This window comes from Chionomys nivalis, chromosome 25 (genome assembly GCF_950005125.1).
Source record: "Chionomys nivalis chromosome 25, mChiNiv1.1, whole genome shotgun sequence".
In the NCBI taxonomy this organism is placed as follows: Eukaryota; Metazoa; Chordata; class Mammalia; order Rodentia; family Cricetidae; genus Chionomys; species Chionomys nivalis.
In genome coordinates this window covers 25,890,373-25,906,523 of record NC_080110.1, presented here as the reverse complement: position 1 = coordinate 25,906,523, position 16,151 = coordinate 25,890,373, and the positions used below count along the sequence as shown (strand labels likewise).

The following is a 16,151-nucleotide window of genomic DNA, read 5'->3' as shown; positions in this document are numbered from 1 at the left end:
TAGAGCAGAGGTCAGCATCATTGGGGTATATACCCTTCATTCTCACAGATTACTTGCCTTGTGTCTAGTTTAGAGAAGGGCCAAGTAGGATTAAAATTATGCTTATATTTTAAAAACTTACTATGCATAAAATATGATCATCATTTGAGAGGCTGGTTCTTATATTCCATCATTGGAATAAAAAAAAATCAATTAAACTACAGCATACCAGTCCTTGCTTATAAGTTTTTATAAAATTTCTTAATTAATCTTTGCAACTAATCTTTCTAGGTGAAAACACCACCCTCTTTTAATGCGTGTGAAAAGGAGCACAGAACAGTCAAGAAACAAAAGGTAGCACACAAAGCAGTAGGGTGTGCCCAGGATCTGAATCCGAAGTGGTGTGAATCCACATTTTTTCCCATTTCTTTAACTGCGGTGGAAGAATTCTTGCCTTATCATAATTTCTTTCTGTCTTAGTTCCTCCTCTGGTTTACAATCCAGCATAGAAAATAATTCCCCACATTATGAAATAGTTCCATATCTTTTTTCATTAAAATGCTTATAAACTGCTGATTGAAATGTTATTTTTTGAAAGCGCATATTATTATTTTGAGCCTTTTATGCACACTTACTTAATCATCACGATGATCTAAAGAGGTACATAGCACTTTGGTCATAATTTGAGGAGACAACAAACTGTAAAGTACAGAGAAGCTACTCCCTCCAAGGAAATACAACAAGTAAAGAAGCAGTATCTTATTAGACCCAAAGATCACCACAACTGGGCTCTTACATCCTCGCTGTTGCTGCAGTTCAAATGAATAGCAATAATCGTACAACGACAGTCACTGTATGTACAAACCATAGATTTCAGCCACGGTGAACCGTCTCTCACAGAGCTTTTTAATCAGTTGGCAGGATAATATTATATAATCGTGCCCTAGTATTTGCAATATACCCCATCTCAGAGATATGTCTGCAAGCTCTTGATTAAGCTGAGCCCATCCAATGTAGAAAATACAATGAACATTGAATCACTGGCTCCTGGGTTTGGTCCATGTTTAGCCTCCCTTCTAAACACTTCAAACTCCACTGTACATCGATCCCTTTGGATGCGGATACCTTTGACTTTAGGGCTTAGCCCCCTTTCCTCACTGTGCTCATTTGAAGACTGGCAATGTGTCACTGTGCTTTTGCTCATGAAATCTAATCTCTACCCGGTGCCCTGTGTCTGGCTTTTATTATCCTGTATTTTCCCATAAAGGGCCCCAGCTTACTCAGATGCCCAGGAAACCCTAGGCTTCTTTGTTATTCTCAGGCCTGTCCTATCTAAGAAGGGCATGAGAAAGTTTGGGCATTTCCTGTGTTTGACATATGACTCAGGGAAACAGGTTTGGTATCTATAGCTTTTCTATTGCTCATAGCACCTCCAATTCTGTCATTGGCATGATTGGGAATGATTTTTAATTCACATTTTTTCTTTGATCAGTAATTCTATCAACTGTAAAGCACCACATATTTGTGTGGCACATCGAGGTCTCCCTGAAGAGAAGCCACTAGGTTTAGATCAAATGACCATATGCATATCTCGAAGATATTTCAACATCTGGTCCCGCTTTACTAAAGCCAAGTTTCACAAGTTAGAACCAGAAAGAATGCATTTGAAAACACAAGGCCACGGACATCTACAAGAAAACCACATCAATGGGAACATTAAAATTTTTGCTCATGTAAACATTAAGAATGTGACAAATTGCTAACTTCCTATAAAGGATCATAACTTTCCAACTGAGAACTCTGGGCTTAGGAGAGACACAAGAGGAGAAACAGGAATGTTCCCCGGCCTCAGAAACAGCTCCAGATGCCTACGTTTTGATTTAAAGTGCTGATGTCACATGTGGCTAAGAAGTTATCATTAGACTTTCCAGTTATTTTCCTTACTGAGGGTAGCTATCCCTAACAGAGAGGTTGCAGGTCACCACCACACATGGGGAGGAGAAAAATCTGTAAAGGAAGTTAGACTATCTAACTGAAATCTATACTATCAGTAAGATTTCATGTGTGACCACAGAGAATGAACAGATTGTAACCATAAAGTAATCAGAGTTCCCCCAGGAAAGCTGTGACTATGTCTGGAGTACAACTTCACGGAGACAGGAGAGCTGCAATTGACCTTGAATCTCTGACTTTAAATCCATTATGTATCCCTTTCCGGGATTATCCTTATATATATAATGTTTCGGTTCAAAATTTGCATCTATTTCAAAATCATATTTGTGAATTAGACAATGAGTTCACAACTTCCATCAGGACTTATAATTCTCTGTTTATAAAATGATACATTTTAACTTTTCCCTAATCTGCAGATAGCTGTAGTTCTATAAAAAGTAAAGACTTCTTAAAGAAATAGATAGTTCTAATGAGCCTGGAATATTTGTCCCAGTTAATAATAAAGAAGCTATAAAGATTATTATAATCATATCAAAAAGACTCAGAAACCAACTTGAAGAGCCTTTTATTAAAAAAAAAAGTCAGAATTAATTGTACATCAATTAGGATAAGAACTGTATTGAACTATATTTTCATCTCATAAGGAAAATATTATCTTACTGTTGAATGGTATGAGAAAGCCCATTTTGCAATCTGGTTTAAAAAAAAAGGTATTTATATTACATTTGTGTATGCATTTATAATATATAAAATATGTGATATACATAATATGTGTTCTCTCTCACCCGCGTGTGTGCACATGCACACACATAGACACACACACTCACACTTTGTGGGCCTTTCCTGGATCCCAGTTCAAATAGCAGCATTGAAGCGATTAGAAATTGAAACCTTGATAAAGAAATCTTATAACATTTTTGAAGTATGAGAATGGTACTGTAGATACATAAGTAAATGTAATTTCCTTGCAATACACATGTTCATGTATTGATAGATGAATGATAACCCTAACCATTGCTTCATAATTGTCTGGGCAGGTGAATGAAAATATGGGTATACAGATTGACCGTGGTCTCGTGGTTTGAGAGCCCCGGTAATGGAGTTAATTTTCCAGATTTGTCTTCATTTGTGAATGTTGGAAAGCTTGAAAGAAAGCCAAAGTATGCATTTATTCTCTACCCTCAGCGACTTTAATAATTCAAGAGATAGCAAGCTATCAAATGAATTTTTAAAATTTGTCATAAATTCTTGAGTTTCAAAACATTTTTCTCGTTTCTAGTTTTTCAAAGCAGCCCACTTTTTTTTTTCTAGGAAAAAGACAAAGTATAAAGAACAAAATGTTTTTACTCTGTTATTTATATAAATAAACATTTAATTAATTTAATTCACCAATATGTCACCTGTACGAGGGCTACTGGTATTGAATGGAAAGTCATTTCATACAATAAAATTATATTAGTTTCTTTAAATTAACTATTATTTAGTTTATGAGATTGGAACTTTCCCTTTCCCCCTACTGCTGCTCTGTCCAACCCTCTTTAATCCCTTTTCCCAAAGTTAAGAAAGAAAAGAGAAGAATTTTATTGTGCTGAACCAGCCATCCCTCTGTTATAGGCCAAACAGTTCAGATACAAAGCCAGAACTCCTTATTCTTAATAATACATAAGCCACTTTACAATCCAGAATATAAAATGATTTTTTTTTCTATTTGAGCACTGTGGGATATTCCTATTGCTTTACCTGTGAACGGGTTTTACTTATAGCATATATGTAACACAAAAAGGTTGTTTTTCCTACAGCCCACCCCCTTTACTACTTGGTATTTATTTCTCAATGTTAAATACTACTTCCAATGTACTTGTCTTAGCTCCATGAGGGGTTCTCAACCCGTGGGTCATAACCCCATTAGGGTGGAACTACCCTTTCACAGAGGTCCCATATCAGATAGCTTGCATGTCAGATATTTACATTACAATTCATAGCAGAAGCAAAATTACAGTTAATGAAGTATCCCCAATAATAATCTCATGGTTGGGGGTCACCACAGCATGAGGAACTGTATTAAAGGGTCACAGGATGAGGAAGGTTGAGACCCACCGGTCTACATCAACAGACTTTCAAACGCAACATACTCTGCTAGATACAAACCCTGCTGTTTGAAAGGGTGTGTTGATGACATATCAAAATGCTTCAAAATACCCATGCATAGTCACTGGCTTAGCTGAAGCTTATAATTAAATACTCTTGCTGCTTCTCCTAGAGTGTTTCAAGGCCCCTTATTTTTTTTTCCTGGGGGCTCTGAAAATGATCCTTGCATGTATTTATCGCCCTATCACCCACTAGTTAGTCACCTGCTTTAAACCCAGATGTCAAGGGAGGGAACCAGAAGCCAGACTGAAGCAAACTGTTTTCCTTGGAGTCCTTAAACCAGAGATTGCTGATTGACATATAACTAAGAGCAATCGTCCTTTAATTAAGGGATATTTCCCCCTGTGTTTAGTCTTGCAACAATATGAAAACATTTGGGACATGTTTATCTTCAGAGAACTTGAGTACCCTTTTTTTTTAGCGTCATTGGCTTATTTTCAGTTCCCGAAACAACCAAAGAAAGACAAACAAATCCAAACAGTTAAATGGAAAATGTCTCTTCCTCCTCATCCTCCAGCTCTCTCTAAGTCTGTTCTTGGTTATGGTATTTATCTCAGGTTCCTCTTTCTTGTACAAAACTGATAATTAAAAGAAAAATACTTACCCAGAACAAGAAGTTGAAGAAAAACATGGAATATTTTAAGCAGCCACTCACACCTGCCATTTCGGAGAAGGAACAGCCACCCAGGTACTGTGCAAAATGAAGCAGTCCTTAGTTATCCGGCAGTAGGCTCTGGCCGATTTTGCCTGCAGAGTATCCTTGTATCTGCAGCTTCGGGGCAGAAATAAAGAGCAAAGAAATAGGAAGTAGTCTGAAGAAAAAAAAATATATATCCAGTTATTAGCGTGGATAAAAATTTAACCCACACATTTAAATATCCCAAACGTTATCTTCCTGCGAGTATGTTCTTTTCCTTGTTATGGCTGCTAGGGCATTGGGCCAAGATATTTATGATCTCTTCTCAAAGCCCGCTCCCTCTCGAGTAAACAGATATCAAGTTAAGGGAGTGTGACTGGAGCAGGGGTGGGGTGTGGCACAGCCAGATAGCAGGTAGGAGGTGGGCAGGCTCCCGAAGGCACAGCCTGGCATTGCTGACCTTTCTTTTAACCACTGGGGTAGAGGTTGTTGGGCTCCCAAGTAAATGAACCTGTATTTCATTTCGTTTTGCATTGCGTTTTGATAAGAGCACCGGAGTTTCTTTCAGAGGCAGCGACTGGTATTTGGAAACCTGCAAAACCTGCAGGTTTGGTCACAGCAGCCTTTCTTAACTTCAAATGAACAGTGAAACAACCCTTAGTCGGTGCCTTCTTTCCATTGCTGCCTGTCCTTGGTTAGTTAGCTGTTAGTTCCTTACTTAGTTAGCTTGTTGTTTTCCTTCAAAACAAATCCTAAGGAGGAACACTCCCTTAAATACCTGTCACTTTCAAGAACTGAAGGGGAAGTGGCCTTGGTATTAGGGTAAGACCATGGGGGTGAAGGGTAGCTTTACCTCTTTGAGTGAAAAAAGGAAAAAAAGCAGTGTGGCGGTGTGTGTGTGTGTGTGCGTGTGTGTGTGTGTGTGTGTGTGGAATCTCAGGAGCTGCTCTTGACTGCCCTTATTGTGTTTAGTCTATGACACAGTCGCCAGGTTTAATGGCCTGGTTTGTTTTTAAGGTGAATTCTGTAGTTTCATTCTTCTGAGAAATGGTCTAGAACAACAATTCCAGTCTAACTCAGTTTCTGGGTTCTGGGCAGTTGAGAAAGAAAATCCCGGGGGGACCATGCTTGTGAACCCGTGAAAGCAGATCATTCAGCTGGTGCTAATGGGATGTAGCCTGCCCCAGGTATTAAAGACAGGGTTCTGTGATCTGTTTAGGCAGGTCGCTTTGCGGCGACAATGCGGGTCTTGGGTCTTTCCATGTCCTGCCTCTCAGAGGAAGCCCCTTGGCCCCTAAATAAAAATAACCCCACACTTCAAAAGGTTATTAAGAAAATAACCCTAAAAAATAAAAATAAAAAAAAATAAAGTCTCGAATAAATCCAATGTAACAAGTGACTGGGGTCTTGTACCACAAAAGTATCTCTTTAATTTTTACTAATGTGTGACTTTTCTCTGTAACTATAAAAAATAATTTTGGTACATGGCTAGCAGGAATACTTAGTGTAGTAGATCATATTTAGTATTAGTTCCCCAAGGAATACTGAACCCAAAGCTCACTGATTAGTAGGACAACGTGCTTTGTGATCTGTGTCTGCCCATCCTCATGCGGGAGCTACAGAGATGATCTGCCTCACGATGTTTTTATTTAGGTGCTGGAGAACCAAACTCTGGTCTCCATGCTTCTGCTCCAGGGAGATTATCAGCTGAGCCACCATCTCCCCAGCCCCATAAGCGTTATGATCTGAATAAACCTCCACACCCTCTTATACTCATTTATCTGTCTTTCTCTCCTTTTGGGGCCTTTCTGCCAGAAAAGCAGAGATTCTAACCCATTCCCCTGTAGAGTCATAGCATATAATATTGGATATAAAGGGGATCCAGAACCCCCGAAAGTTCAATTAGTGACTCCTTCATTGGGTTCTCTAGGGAACTATGAGGGTGTTATCCAAAACATCAAACACATTTCTTTTTTTTTTTCTTTTTTTTTTCTTTTATTTATTTATTATACAATATTCTGTCTGCTTGTATGCCTGAAGGCCAGACGAGGGCGCCAGACCTCATTACAGATGGTTGTGAGCCACCATGTGGTTGCTGGGAATTGAACTCAGGACCTTTGGAAGAGCAGGCAATGCTCTTAACCACTGAGCCATCTCTCCAGCCCCATCAAACACATTTCTGTATTTCAAACCTTCCCAGAACCTTTAACTTTTGAATATTTATGCTTGCTAATATTCACACAGCAATGCACGAATGAGCACAGCCGTGGAATACCTTTCCAGAAGGACATCTGAAACCACTGCCACAGACGCATCAGAAATGTGGATCTACACAAAAGCTCAAATTTTATGCTTCAAGAGTGTCGCTCTGTTCACAAACCTGACGTGTGACAGAGTCCCTTGTAGAAACAAAGCCACGTAGTGATTAGTAAATCTGAATTCTATCCACCAGAGTCCATGCTAAGTTTTGAAGTTCAAGTCATTTATTCTCTTAGTTGCTGTGATTTCGTAGGAATAGGGTGGAGTGGGGTGAGGTGAGGTGGGGTCGGAAGTGTCGGTGATAAACCTTAAACATTACAAACCATCAAACCAAGAAAGACGGGTGATGCCAAGTGGGCTGTTGTAAGTCAGATGACAACTGGGAAAAAGGCAGAAAGCACAAATAACTTTAGATAACATATCCCTAGTGCTGCCATCATGCCAAAACCTGTACTCATAGAACGAACAGGGTAAATAAAGGAGGAGAGAATTGGAGTCTGACTAATCATGCAAACCCTCCGCGACACGGTCACCACTGAGTCAGGTTTGCTGACACCACGGAAATTCTGGCAGCCGAGAGAGGAAGATTCTTATGCTCAGGGTGGTAAAAAGGGTATGAGTAGGAACACTGGGTCTTATATTTAATACGGCATTTCCTCCAGCCTGCCAGATTTCCATTTGGAGACTATTGTGACTTGACTATGTCCCCAAAGATTCACATGGTGGACACCTCATCTCCAACACAACAGCGTTCAGCGGTAGAGCCCATTAGAGGTGATCGGGTTACGTATGAGGGATTCACAGTGTTCTGGTGGGAGTGGGTTCTTATCTCAAGAATGGATTATTTTTGTAAAAGCATACTTTACCTTTCCTATGCCTTTCCTGCATAGTGTACTCTCCCCAATCGCTGCTTCTCTCCTCCACCTTCTCTTCTTCCTCCTCCTCCTCCTCTTCCTTCTCTCTCTCTCTCTCTCCTCCCTCTCTCTCTCCCTCCCCCCCTCTCTCTCTCACACACACACACTCACCACATGTGTGCACACATACATATACTCCCCCGAGCTCCCACCATCTGCCATGGAGTATTGTAGCATGAAGGCATTCATCCTTAGAGACTCTTGAACTTGAATTTCCTAAGCTGCCAAACTGTAAGAGAGAAATCAAGACTTATTCATCTGGATACATTCTGTTTTAGTAGCAGAAGACACATAGAGATCAGACTTACTGAGAAAGCAGTGATAACAGTGACATCACCGTGAGAGTCATTTCTCCTTTACAGGACACACTCAAAACTCCCTTTCCCCAAACTACATAGGGTGCCCTTCTAATTTTGGAGCACAGCAGATTACAAACCAGGATTTAAAATGCATGTTTTCAAAAGATTTTAGGAAGAAGACGACTTCCTCTTTATATTTATGTTTTCAAAGTCCAGTAATCCAAAAACAATCATCGTCAGTGGAGTAGGTACGGATAAAAACAAATGACACATTTTAAGGCGAGAAAAGGATCTCTTCTCTATTGTCTTCTAAATTCTCATGCTACCTTCACTCTGATACACACATATCACATTGTGAACGGTGAACTCATTTCCTCACAGATGAATAACAGCGGCGAGAGAATGGTGCTGTAATGCTGTGGTGACTGTTCTTGGAAGTGGGTGTGTAAGGGCCTCAGGTCACCTCTCTTAAATAATTAACGGGAAAAGGAAGTTCTCGCTTCTCCTTTGGAACCTCTTCGCTTGGCCTTTGGGGAAAGCTGAAGGGTGGAGAATCCCACTTCGGGTGTTCTCTAAGCCAGTTCCTGCCTGCCTTACCAGTTCTTCAGCTCTTGCTTCCCTCTGGGTGTGTTTATACAGCCACTCAGCTCTTGCAGACCTTCCTGTATGCTCACTGGAGGTGGAAGCGTCTGATACGAGGGCAGTCCCCCTCTCTCCTTTGTAGGACATTTTAAACAGCAAGCTGTGGTTATATTAATTACAACTCGGAATTAAATGTGGCTTATAATTATGAATACCAATATTCTCTATAAATGCTTTTATTTTAAAATACTCATGGCTTGTTCCTGGACATAAGATGATTAACCATCTACACGGGCATAAGGGAAGACATGAAAGTGTGTATGCGGAAAAATAGAATCCAGATCACTAAAATCTGTTGGTAACTGATGATAACTAAAACTTGAGGCACAATGGTGCAGTGATGGGAAGTGAAACCAGAACATGTGGACTCGAGATGCTTGCAGACTCTTCCCAGGTGTCTCTACAGTGCTGCACTCTCTTTTTACGCAAGTTGAGAAGAAGGGCAGATGCTGACTGGCAGCCCTTTTAACAGCCCTTAAAGATCAGCTTTGCCAGCCTTTCCAGGAGTGAACTAATTCTTCAGGGATTTCCCAGGAGCTGCAGGACCATTTTTTTTAGTTTGTCCTGAGAAACCTACCTACCTATATAACAAGATGGTAACAGTTTAGAAAATCTTCTTCCTGTAGAAAAAAAGTACAAGACTCAAAGCACAGATGATGTTTTGGGGGTGGATTCAGTAAAGTCATCTATGTGTGTGTTGCCAAGGTTTGCTAGGCTCCTGGGCCTCGGGATCCCGAGATCCAATCAACCAGCCAGACCCTCCAGATGGGACCCTCAGTGGTCTCAGCATCCTCACCGTGAATGTTACTGCAACCTGTCAACAGCTTTTTCTTCTCAAATATGCCTTTTCTCTCTACTGTATCTAGACTTCCAGCAACCTCCAGACAAGGAAGGGGATTATTTATTAGGTTTCTGGCTGCTAGGTTGTCATTACAGCTCCATCTTCCTTCTAAGACTGTGTTTTCCCAACGTCCTCCACTCACATATCATTGGTTTATTTGTTCAGACCCAAAGACCTGATCTACCTGATCTCTTGGAATTTCATCTTGTACTTTTCCCCTTCAAACTAGCATTCATAACTGTGTTCATCAAGAGAATGAGGAATACAAACCAGGACTTTGAGATGACCAGCTCAGCTTCACTGGACAGTCCATTTTTTTTTTTTTTTTTTTTTTTTGGTACCAAATATTTGCCTGGTTGTTTGCCTCTTCATTAGAAATGTCAGCCTGGTTCTTCTGTGAGCTCTCTGAATAAGTCCTTTGTCTGAGGCATTCACAAGGGTCATATTAGCTGCTGAGCAGGGTTAGGTTCCTAGTTAATGGTGATTAAACACTAGGAAGCGAGTAAAGTTCAGCAACGAAAACTTCTCAGTGACAGTAGCAGCAGAGTTAGGCAGAGGGATTTAAGGCTTATGTCGTGTCGGACACCAGCCCACAAAATGGAGAGAGCCAATAGAATGCACATTGAACTCCACGCATGCTTGCCCCATGACTGATCATAAATAAACAGATATGTATTCGTAATACAAATTAGAAAGTCACAAGTGACTAATCCCGAGTCAGAAAGACTTGTTCAAGGGAGTAGGAATGTCATCTATGGCTCTTCTCTTCCTAGAGAACAATAAAATAATAGGCATTTATTTTATTTATTTATATGCTCGTTTATGAGGAAATCCTACAACCTTCATCTCACCCCTTCCTAGGAAGCAAAAAACCATATCCCAAGTGAACTCAGATAGGGGGAAAATACCTGCTCTGGTTTAAGTAGTTCTCAAACCACCCAGAGTCCTCTTTTAAGTTTTCCATGAGAGACCTGATTATTTACTTAGTATAAAAAGAAGACATGAGGAGAAAGATAGAGAGAAAAAAGAGAACATTCTAAGGAACCTATAGCTCAATACCTAGATCATCATTCCAAAAATAAGAGGACAATAGTCTGCCTGTGTTATCCTCACCCCATCTTGTATAAACACACCACCCTAATTCCAATCAGCTACAGGAGATGTCTTGAAGAATACTCTACGTCCATACGTTTATAGTTTTAAAGTAGTCAGCTTCACAAGGAAACAGCGCTCCTCCCAGGAACCATAGACTGTTGAACACAAAACAAACACTAGAACGGAGAACCTCCCTTTGAGTCATTGGTCAAAGGGTTCCTAAAGTCCCCTAAAACAATACAGACTACTACCATTGCTCTTGGCTTCCTACCAGAATATAGATGTAAGAGTCTCTTCCTGAAGACACCACACACTTTGGTCATAGGACTTAGATCAATCAAGTTGATACTGACCTGTAAACCCTCTTCCCTGAGAACTAGCTCTCATAGGCATTCTGCAAGCTGCCAAGGGATAAAAGTTATCAATAGTCCTACCCAGCTTGAGACCCCAGCAAGATGGAATTGGCAAGAAATCCCCAAAGGTGCAATAGTAACACTTGTATCTTGGGGGCAAGCAACATCTGTTGAATTAGGCCAAAAGCCCGCTCTTTTGGAAAAAAAATCTATACAAGGCACTGTAAACCTTGCCAAGAACTCTCGGCTGGGGAGGTCTCAGGCCTTAGGGGAGAACCTACTACCTTACTACTAAAATAATATAGTCTCCAGCCCCTCCCCTAGACTCATCTTTATACTCAGAGATAAGTGAGGCTCGGGCATCTCATCAAAGTTTCCTTTTGTAGCAGATGGAGACTGGTGTTGAGATAGACAATTGGTTAAAATGTGAAGAAGTAAGCGACCATGTGGTGCGCAGGCCCGACTGGGATGTCTGTAACATGACCTCACTCTAAGGTTGAGGGGACGCTGAGGAAAAGGGGGTGGGAGCCTTGTTAGAGCATGAGGCCCAGGACATCTGCCGTGTGGTGGTTTCTTCTGACAAGGTTAAAGTGCTGCTGCCATGAACTCTGAACACTGTGGGTCTGAAACAGACCCATGAAGACCACACCAATCAACATGCGCATAGATGAAGGGCAATTTGGCAGACCTCCATCCCTAAGTGAATAAGCTAGAAGTAGTCAACAGCTGCTTAGAGAGGAGGACCAGATCTTTTTTCTTTTTATTTACAGGGATGAGATCCCCAATCCTAAGGGGTCAGTCGTAAACTATTGGGGAAATGTAACTAGATTTAGTAGATTGAGTGTGTGTGTGTGTGTGTGTGTGTATGTGTGTGTGTATGTGTATGCATGTGTGTGTCTGTATGTGTATGCTGTATGTATGTGTGTATGTGTACAAGTATATGTGTATATGTGTCTATGTTTGTATGTGTGTATTTATATGTGTATATATGTGTGTATGTATGTGTATATATGTGTATGTATGTGTGTGTATTTATGTGTGTATGCATGTGTGTATGTGTGCATGCATGTATGTATGCATGTGTGTATATATGTGTGTGTGTGTATATATATGTGTGTATGTGTGTGTGTGTGAATGTGTGCAGTCATGAGTTTGAGAAGGTGTGGTTGGGAATATAGGAGGAGTCTGAGAAGAAAGAATGGGTAGAAAGACTACAAACACAATGAACTCATATATGAAATCCTCAAATTTAAAGCAAAACCTTACAAAAGAGACTAAACTATATGCGAACACAGTCTTTCTAGAAACCAGGAATCGAATACATGGAGTCTCTCAGACATGCTTTGATTCCCTTCCTCATTTATGCCAGATCTTCGTGTATCCTTTCCCAACCTTCTAAGTGATTCTCTTACTTATTAACATCGTGGTTGATACAGACATGTCTCTCCATGGACCAACCATGTGAGAGAGTCAAACAGTGTTTTAAAAACATTAGTCTTAGGGGTCATCCAAATGCCTGGGGTTGGGGTCAAACCAATCCCAGGGATTGTTTTGCTTTACACAGTCCGTTGACCCTACTTTTGCCTACATTAATCATTAAACCTTAAGAAAATATTCCAGAGGAAACCTTCCTGGTTTGGGCCTTTGTTTTGTTTTTTTAATGGTGGAAAGAACCCATACTATGCACGCTGTTTATAACGCGCTCTTCCTTGGAGCTTGGGCAGCCTGGAAGTGTTTGTGATTACCCAGCAGCCCTTCTTCCTCTAGCTTCGCACTTGGTCTTTGAACACATGAGTGTGAAGAGATGTTGTTTAGACAGATTGAGCTAGCCAGAGCCCTCAGAAAATGTACAAATATGGGAACACATTCCAGAATTTTCAGCTACCATCGCAGGGCCTGGTGTGTGAGAAGTACGAGCCAGGAACGTCAAGAGCCCCAGGACCTGTATTCTCAGCCAGTTCCCCCAGGAACTCCATGAACAAGAAATTGTTCCTAAAGCAAACCTCTACTACAAAAGATTATGTCGCCCCCCGCCCCCAGCTTTGAACCCTAATGGATTCCTGGCATTGTTAAAATAAAATCTAAAACCAGAGAAGCTGGGTTCCCAGCTGTCTGGCCAGCCTCTTGCCTTCCCTCCTTCTCTCTCTAAACACCTCTGCATTCTTTGCTACTTCTGAGAAGTGCCAAGTACATTCTTCATGGAGAGCTTTCCTAGCCTTTCCCCTTCAGAACAGATTTCTGGAACATTTAGATCTTTCATCTTGTTCTCCCATGGTGTTACGTATTTGTCTACCTGTTATTTTGTTTTAGAATTTCTTTCTTGAATTCAGGAAGTAAGGGGAAATTTTTTTTCTTATTTTTGAGTGACATAATCTCCAAGTGTTGGGATATTGAAAACACAGAGTAACTATTTCTTAAGTCAATGACTGAATAGCAAGCTGCCTAGATAATCTAATTGCTTCTTAATAACAATAAAGAGTGTCTGTTTTGTTCATGGTTCTGTTCCTACTGTCTGGGAAAATGTGCTGCCTAGTTCCATGTTGGCTGACAAAAGCTACGATCATTTTGGAAGAGGGAACCTCAATTGAGAAGAAGTCTTCCCACCAGATTGGCCTGTGGCACGCCTGCAATGAATTTTGGTTGCTGAGGGATGTGGAAGGATCCAGATTACTGCAGAGGTACCATCTCTAGACTCGTGGTCTAGGATATTATGAGCAAACCAGGAGAGGAAGCCAATAGGCAGTGATCCTTCATGGCTTCTGCTACAGTTCCTGTCTCTGGGTTCCTGCCCCAAGCTCCTGCCCTGGTTTCCCTCAGTGACAGACTTACAAGCTGTAAGGTGGCATACATCACTTTTCCCCAAGCAACTTTTGATTATGTTTTATGTTTTTATTACAACAATAGAAACTCTAACTAAGACACACGGTGTCTGCAGATTATAGTCAGATGCACGTGAGCTGCGATCCAGCACTGCAAATTAAAAGATGAAGCCCGTATTGCTCTAGCAGACCATACACTATACCAGTTTAGACAGCGTCCAAAACACAATCATTCGGTTAGCTACCAGGAAGGACCAGGGTACTGAGTTACAAAGGATATGAGGAAGTTGGCATTTAAACTGGGGCCTTCCAGATAAAAAAGTCACAGGCCATGCCAAGGCCTGGGGTTAGAGCATTCCAGACGGCTAAAGGTAACAATGCAAACACTCTAAAGGGAACACAGGCTTGGCATGCTAGCAAAAAAATTAAATAAATAAAAGTAAAAAGCCTTCGTCAGGTGTATGTAACATAAAGAATCATAAAGGACCTTGGGGGTAGAGGAAGGGTATAGCAGTTAAAACTCTGACTAAGGACCCAAGTTAGGTTGCGAGCACCTGTATCAGGTAGCTCACAAACACCTCCAACCCTAGTTCCAGAGGGATCTAATGCCTCCAGCTTCCAGCGGTACTCAGATATATATGTCCCTGCACAGACATCCACACATATACATAATTAAAATTAAAATAAATCTTTTTAAAAGAGGACTAGAACTATGATGAGCACTGTGTGAGATGAGCTCAGAAAGAGAGCTCCTCAGGCCCCATTCTGCAGAGAGCTGTGACTTGGGAAAATGACAGTGGCTTTTGTTTTAGTGGAGGGGGGCTGCAGAGATGTCTCGCTAATTAAGAGAGCTTGCTGGAAAATCATGAGGACCCAAGTTCAGGTCCCAGCACCCAAGTAATGAGTTGGTCTTCCAGCACACACCTGTGACCCCAGGACGGAGCCCGGTGGAGGCTTGAGAATGGGGTTTGCTGGCTTCGTGTGTAGCTAAGAAAAATGTGAGTCCTGAGTTTAGGAAGAGACACTGGATTGAAAGGAATAGGCAGAGAAGAATAGAGGTGGCCACCAGATGCCCTCTTTTGGCCTGTGAACATACACAGATGTGTAAACTCTCATACACAAATATGCATGTATAATCACACAGATAACACAATAATCAACACAGATAATCAAATTTAAAAATCTTTTTAAAAAAAAGAGTTAGCAGATGTTTAATGGGATAGAGTGATGTAACTCAGTGTTCTCCACAGGAAAAATTGATGGCTGATGAAAACTGATGAGTGTGTGTGTGCATGTGTAACATAGATTTCAAAATTGACATAATTAAGAGGAACAGATAAACCTTGAGAATCCCATGAGGTGACCCAATAGAGATGTCAAAGGGGCTGTTCAAAATATGAATGTAGGATTTAGGGAGAACTTCATGGCTGAGGGCATCCAAGTGATATGGGTGACATTTAAGAGTAAGAGACCAGGTAAAGCTACCCATGCAGAAGGAATGGATGCTGACAGAACTTTGACCTGTTACCTAGTTACAGAACAATACTCAGTACTCAAAGCAAAGAACACAAAGGACTCAAAGGCACTTAACAAGGCATTAAGAGGAAAACCAGCAATGTGGTGAAGGAAGCAAGCAGGAAGACAGAAGAAAAAAAGAAGCATCTTAAGAGAGAGAGATCTAAGCCAGGCGGTGGTAGCGCACGCCTTTAATCCCAGCACTCGCGAGGCAGAGGCAGGCGGATCTCTGTGAGTTCGAGGCCAGCCTGGGCTACAAAGGGAGTTCCAGGACAGGCTCCAAAGCTACAGAGAAACCCTGTCTCGAAAAACCAAAAAAAAAAAAAAAGAGAGAGAGAGAGAGAGATCTATTGAGGAGAGGAGGGGAGGGGAGGGGACGAGAGAAGAGAAGAGAGGAGAAGAGAAGAGGAATTTCTGCACTGCTCTGAGCAAGATGGAGGGCACTACTGTGCTTGAGAAAAAAAAAGCAAACAAACAAACCAGTTTTAGTTATATAACCGGAACCAAGTCCCAGTAGAAAGGACTGAAGGAATGATGAGAAGTATTCAAATCAAATTATGACTTACATGATCATTTTAAATGTTAGCACAAAAGGAAGCACTCAGTATACGGACATTCCACAGTCCTCGGGAAATTTCAGATGGATGTGAAAAATGCATTCTTGTATACATGTGTACAAGTAATCGTGTGTCACCTG

The 16,151-nt window shown here is 41.1% G+C and overlaps 1 protein-coding gene across 1 annotated transcript in view; it reads right to left on the bottom strand.

Moving 5' to 3' along the window:
- Positions 1 to 5,077, bottom strand: part of Tspan8 (tetraspanin 8) — a 30,845-nt gene extending 25,768 nt beyond the window's left edge. Inside the window, exon 1 of the mRNA XM_057758034.1 lies at positions 4,685 to 5,077. Coding sequence (XP_057614017.1) covers positions 4,685 to 4,744 — 60 coding nt within the window. The 5' untranslated portion in view covers positions 4,745 to 5,077. The remainder of the gene's footprint in view (positions 1 to 4,684) is intronic.
- Between the last annotated feature and the right edge of the window lie 11,074 nt (positions 5,078 to 16,151).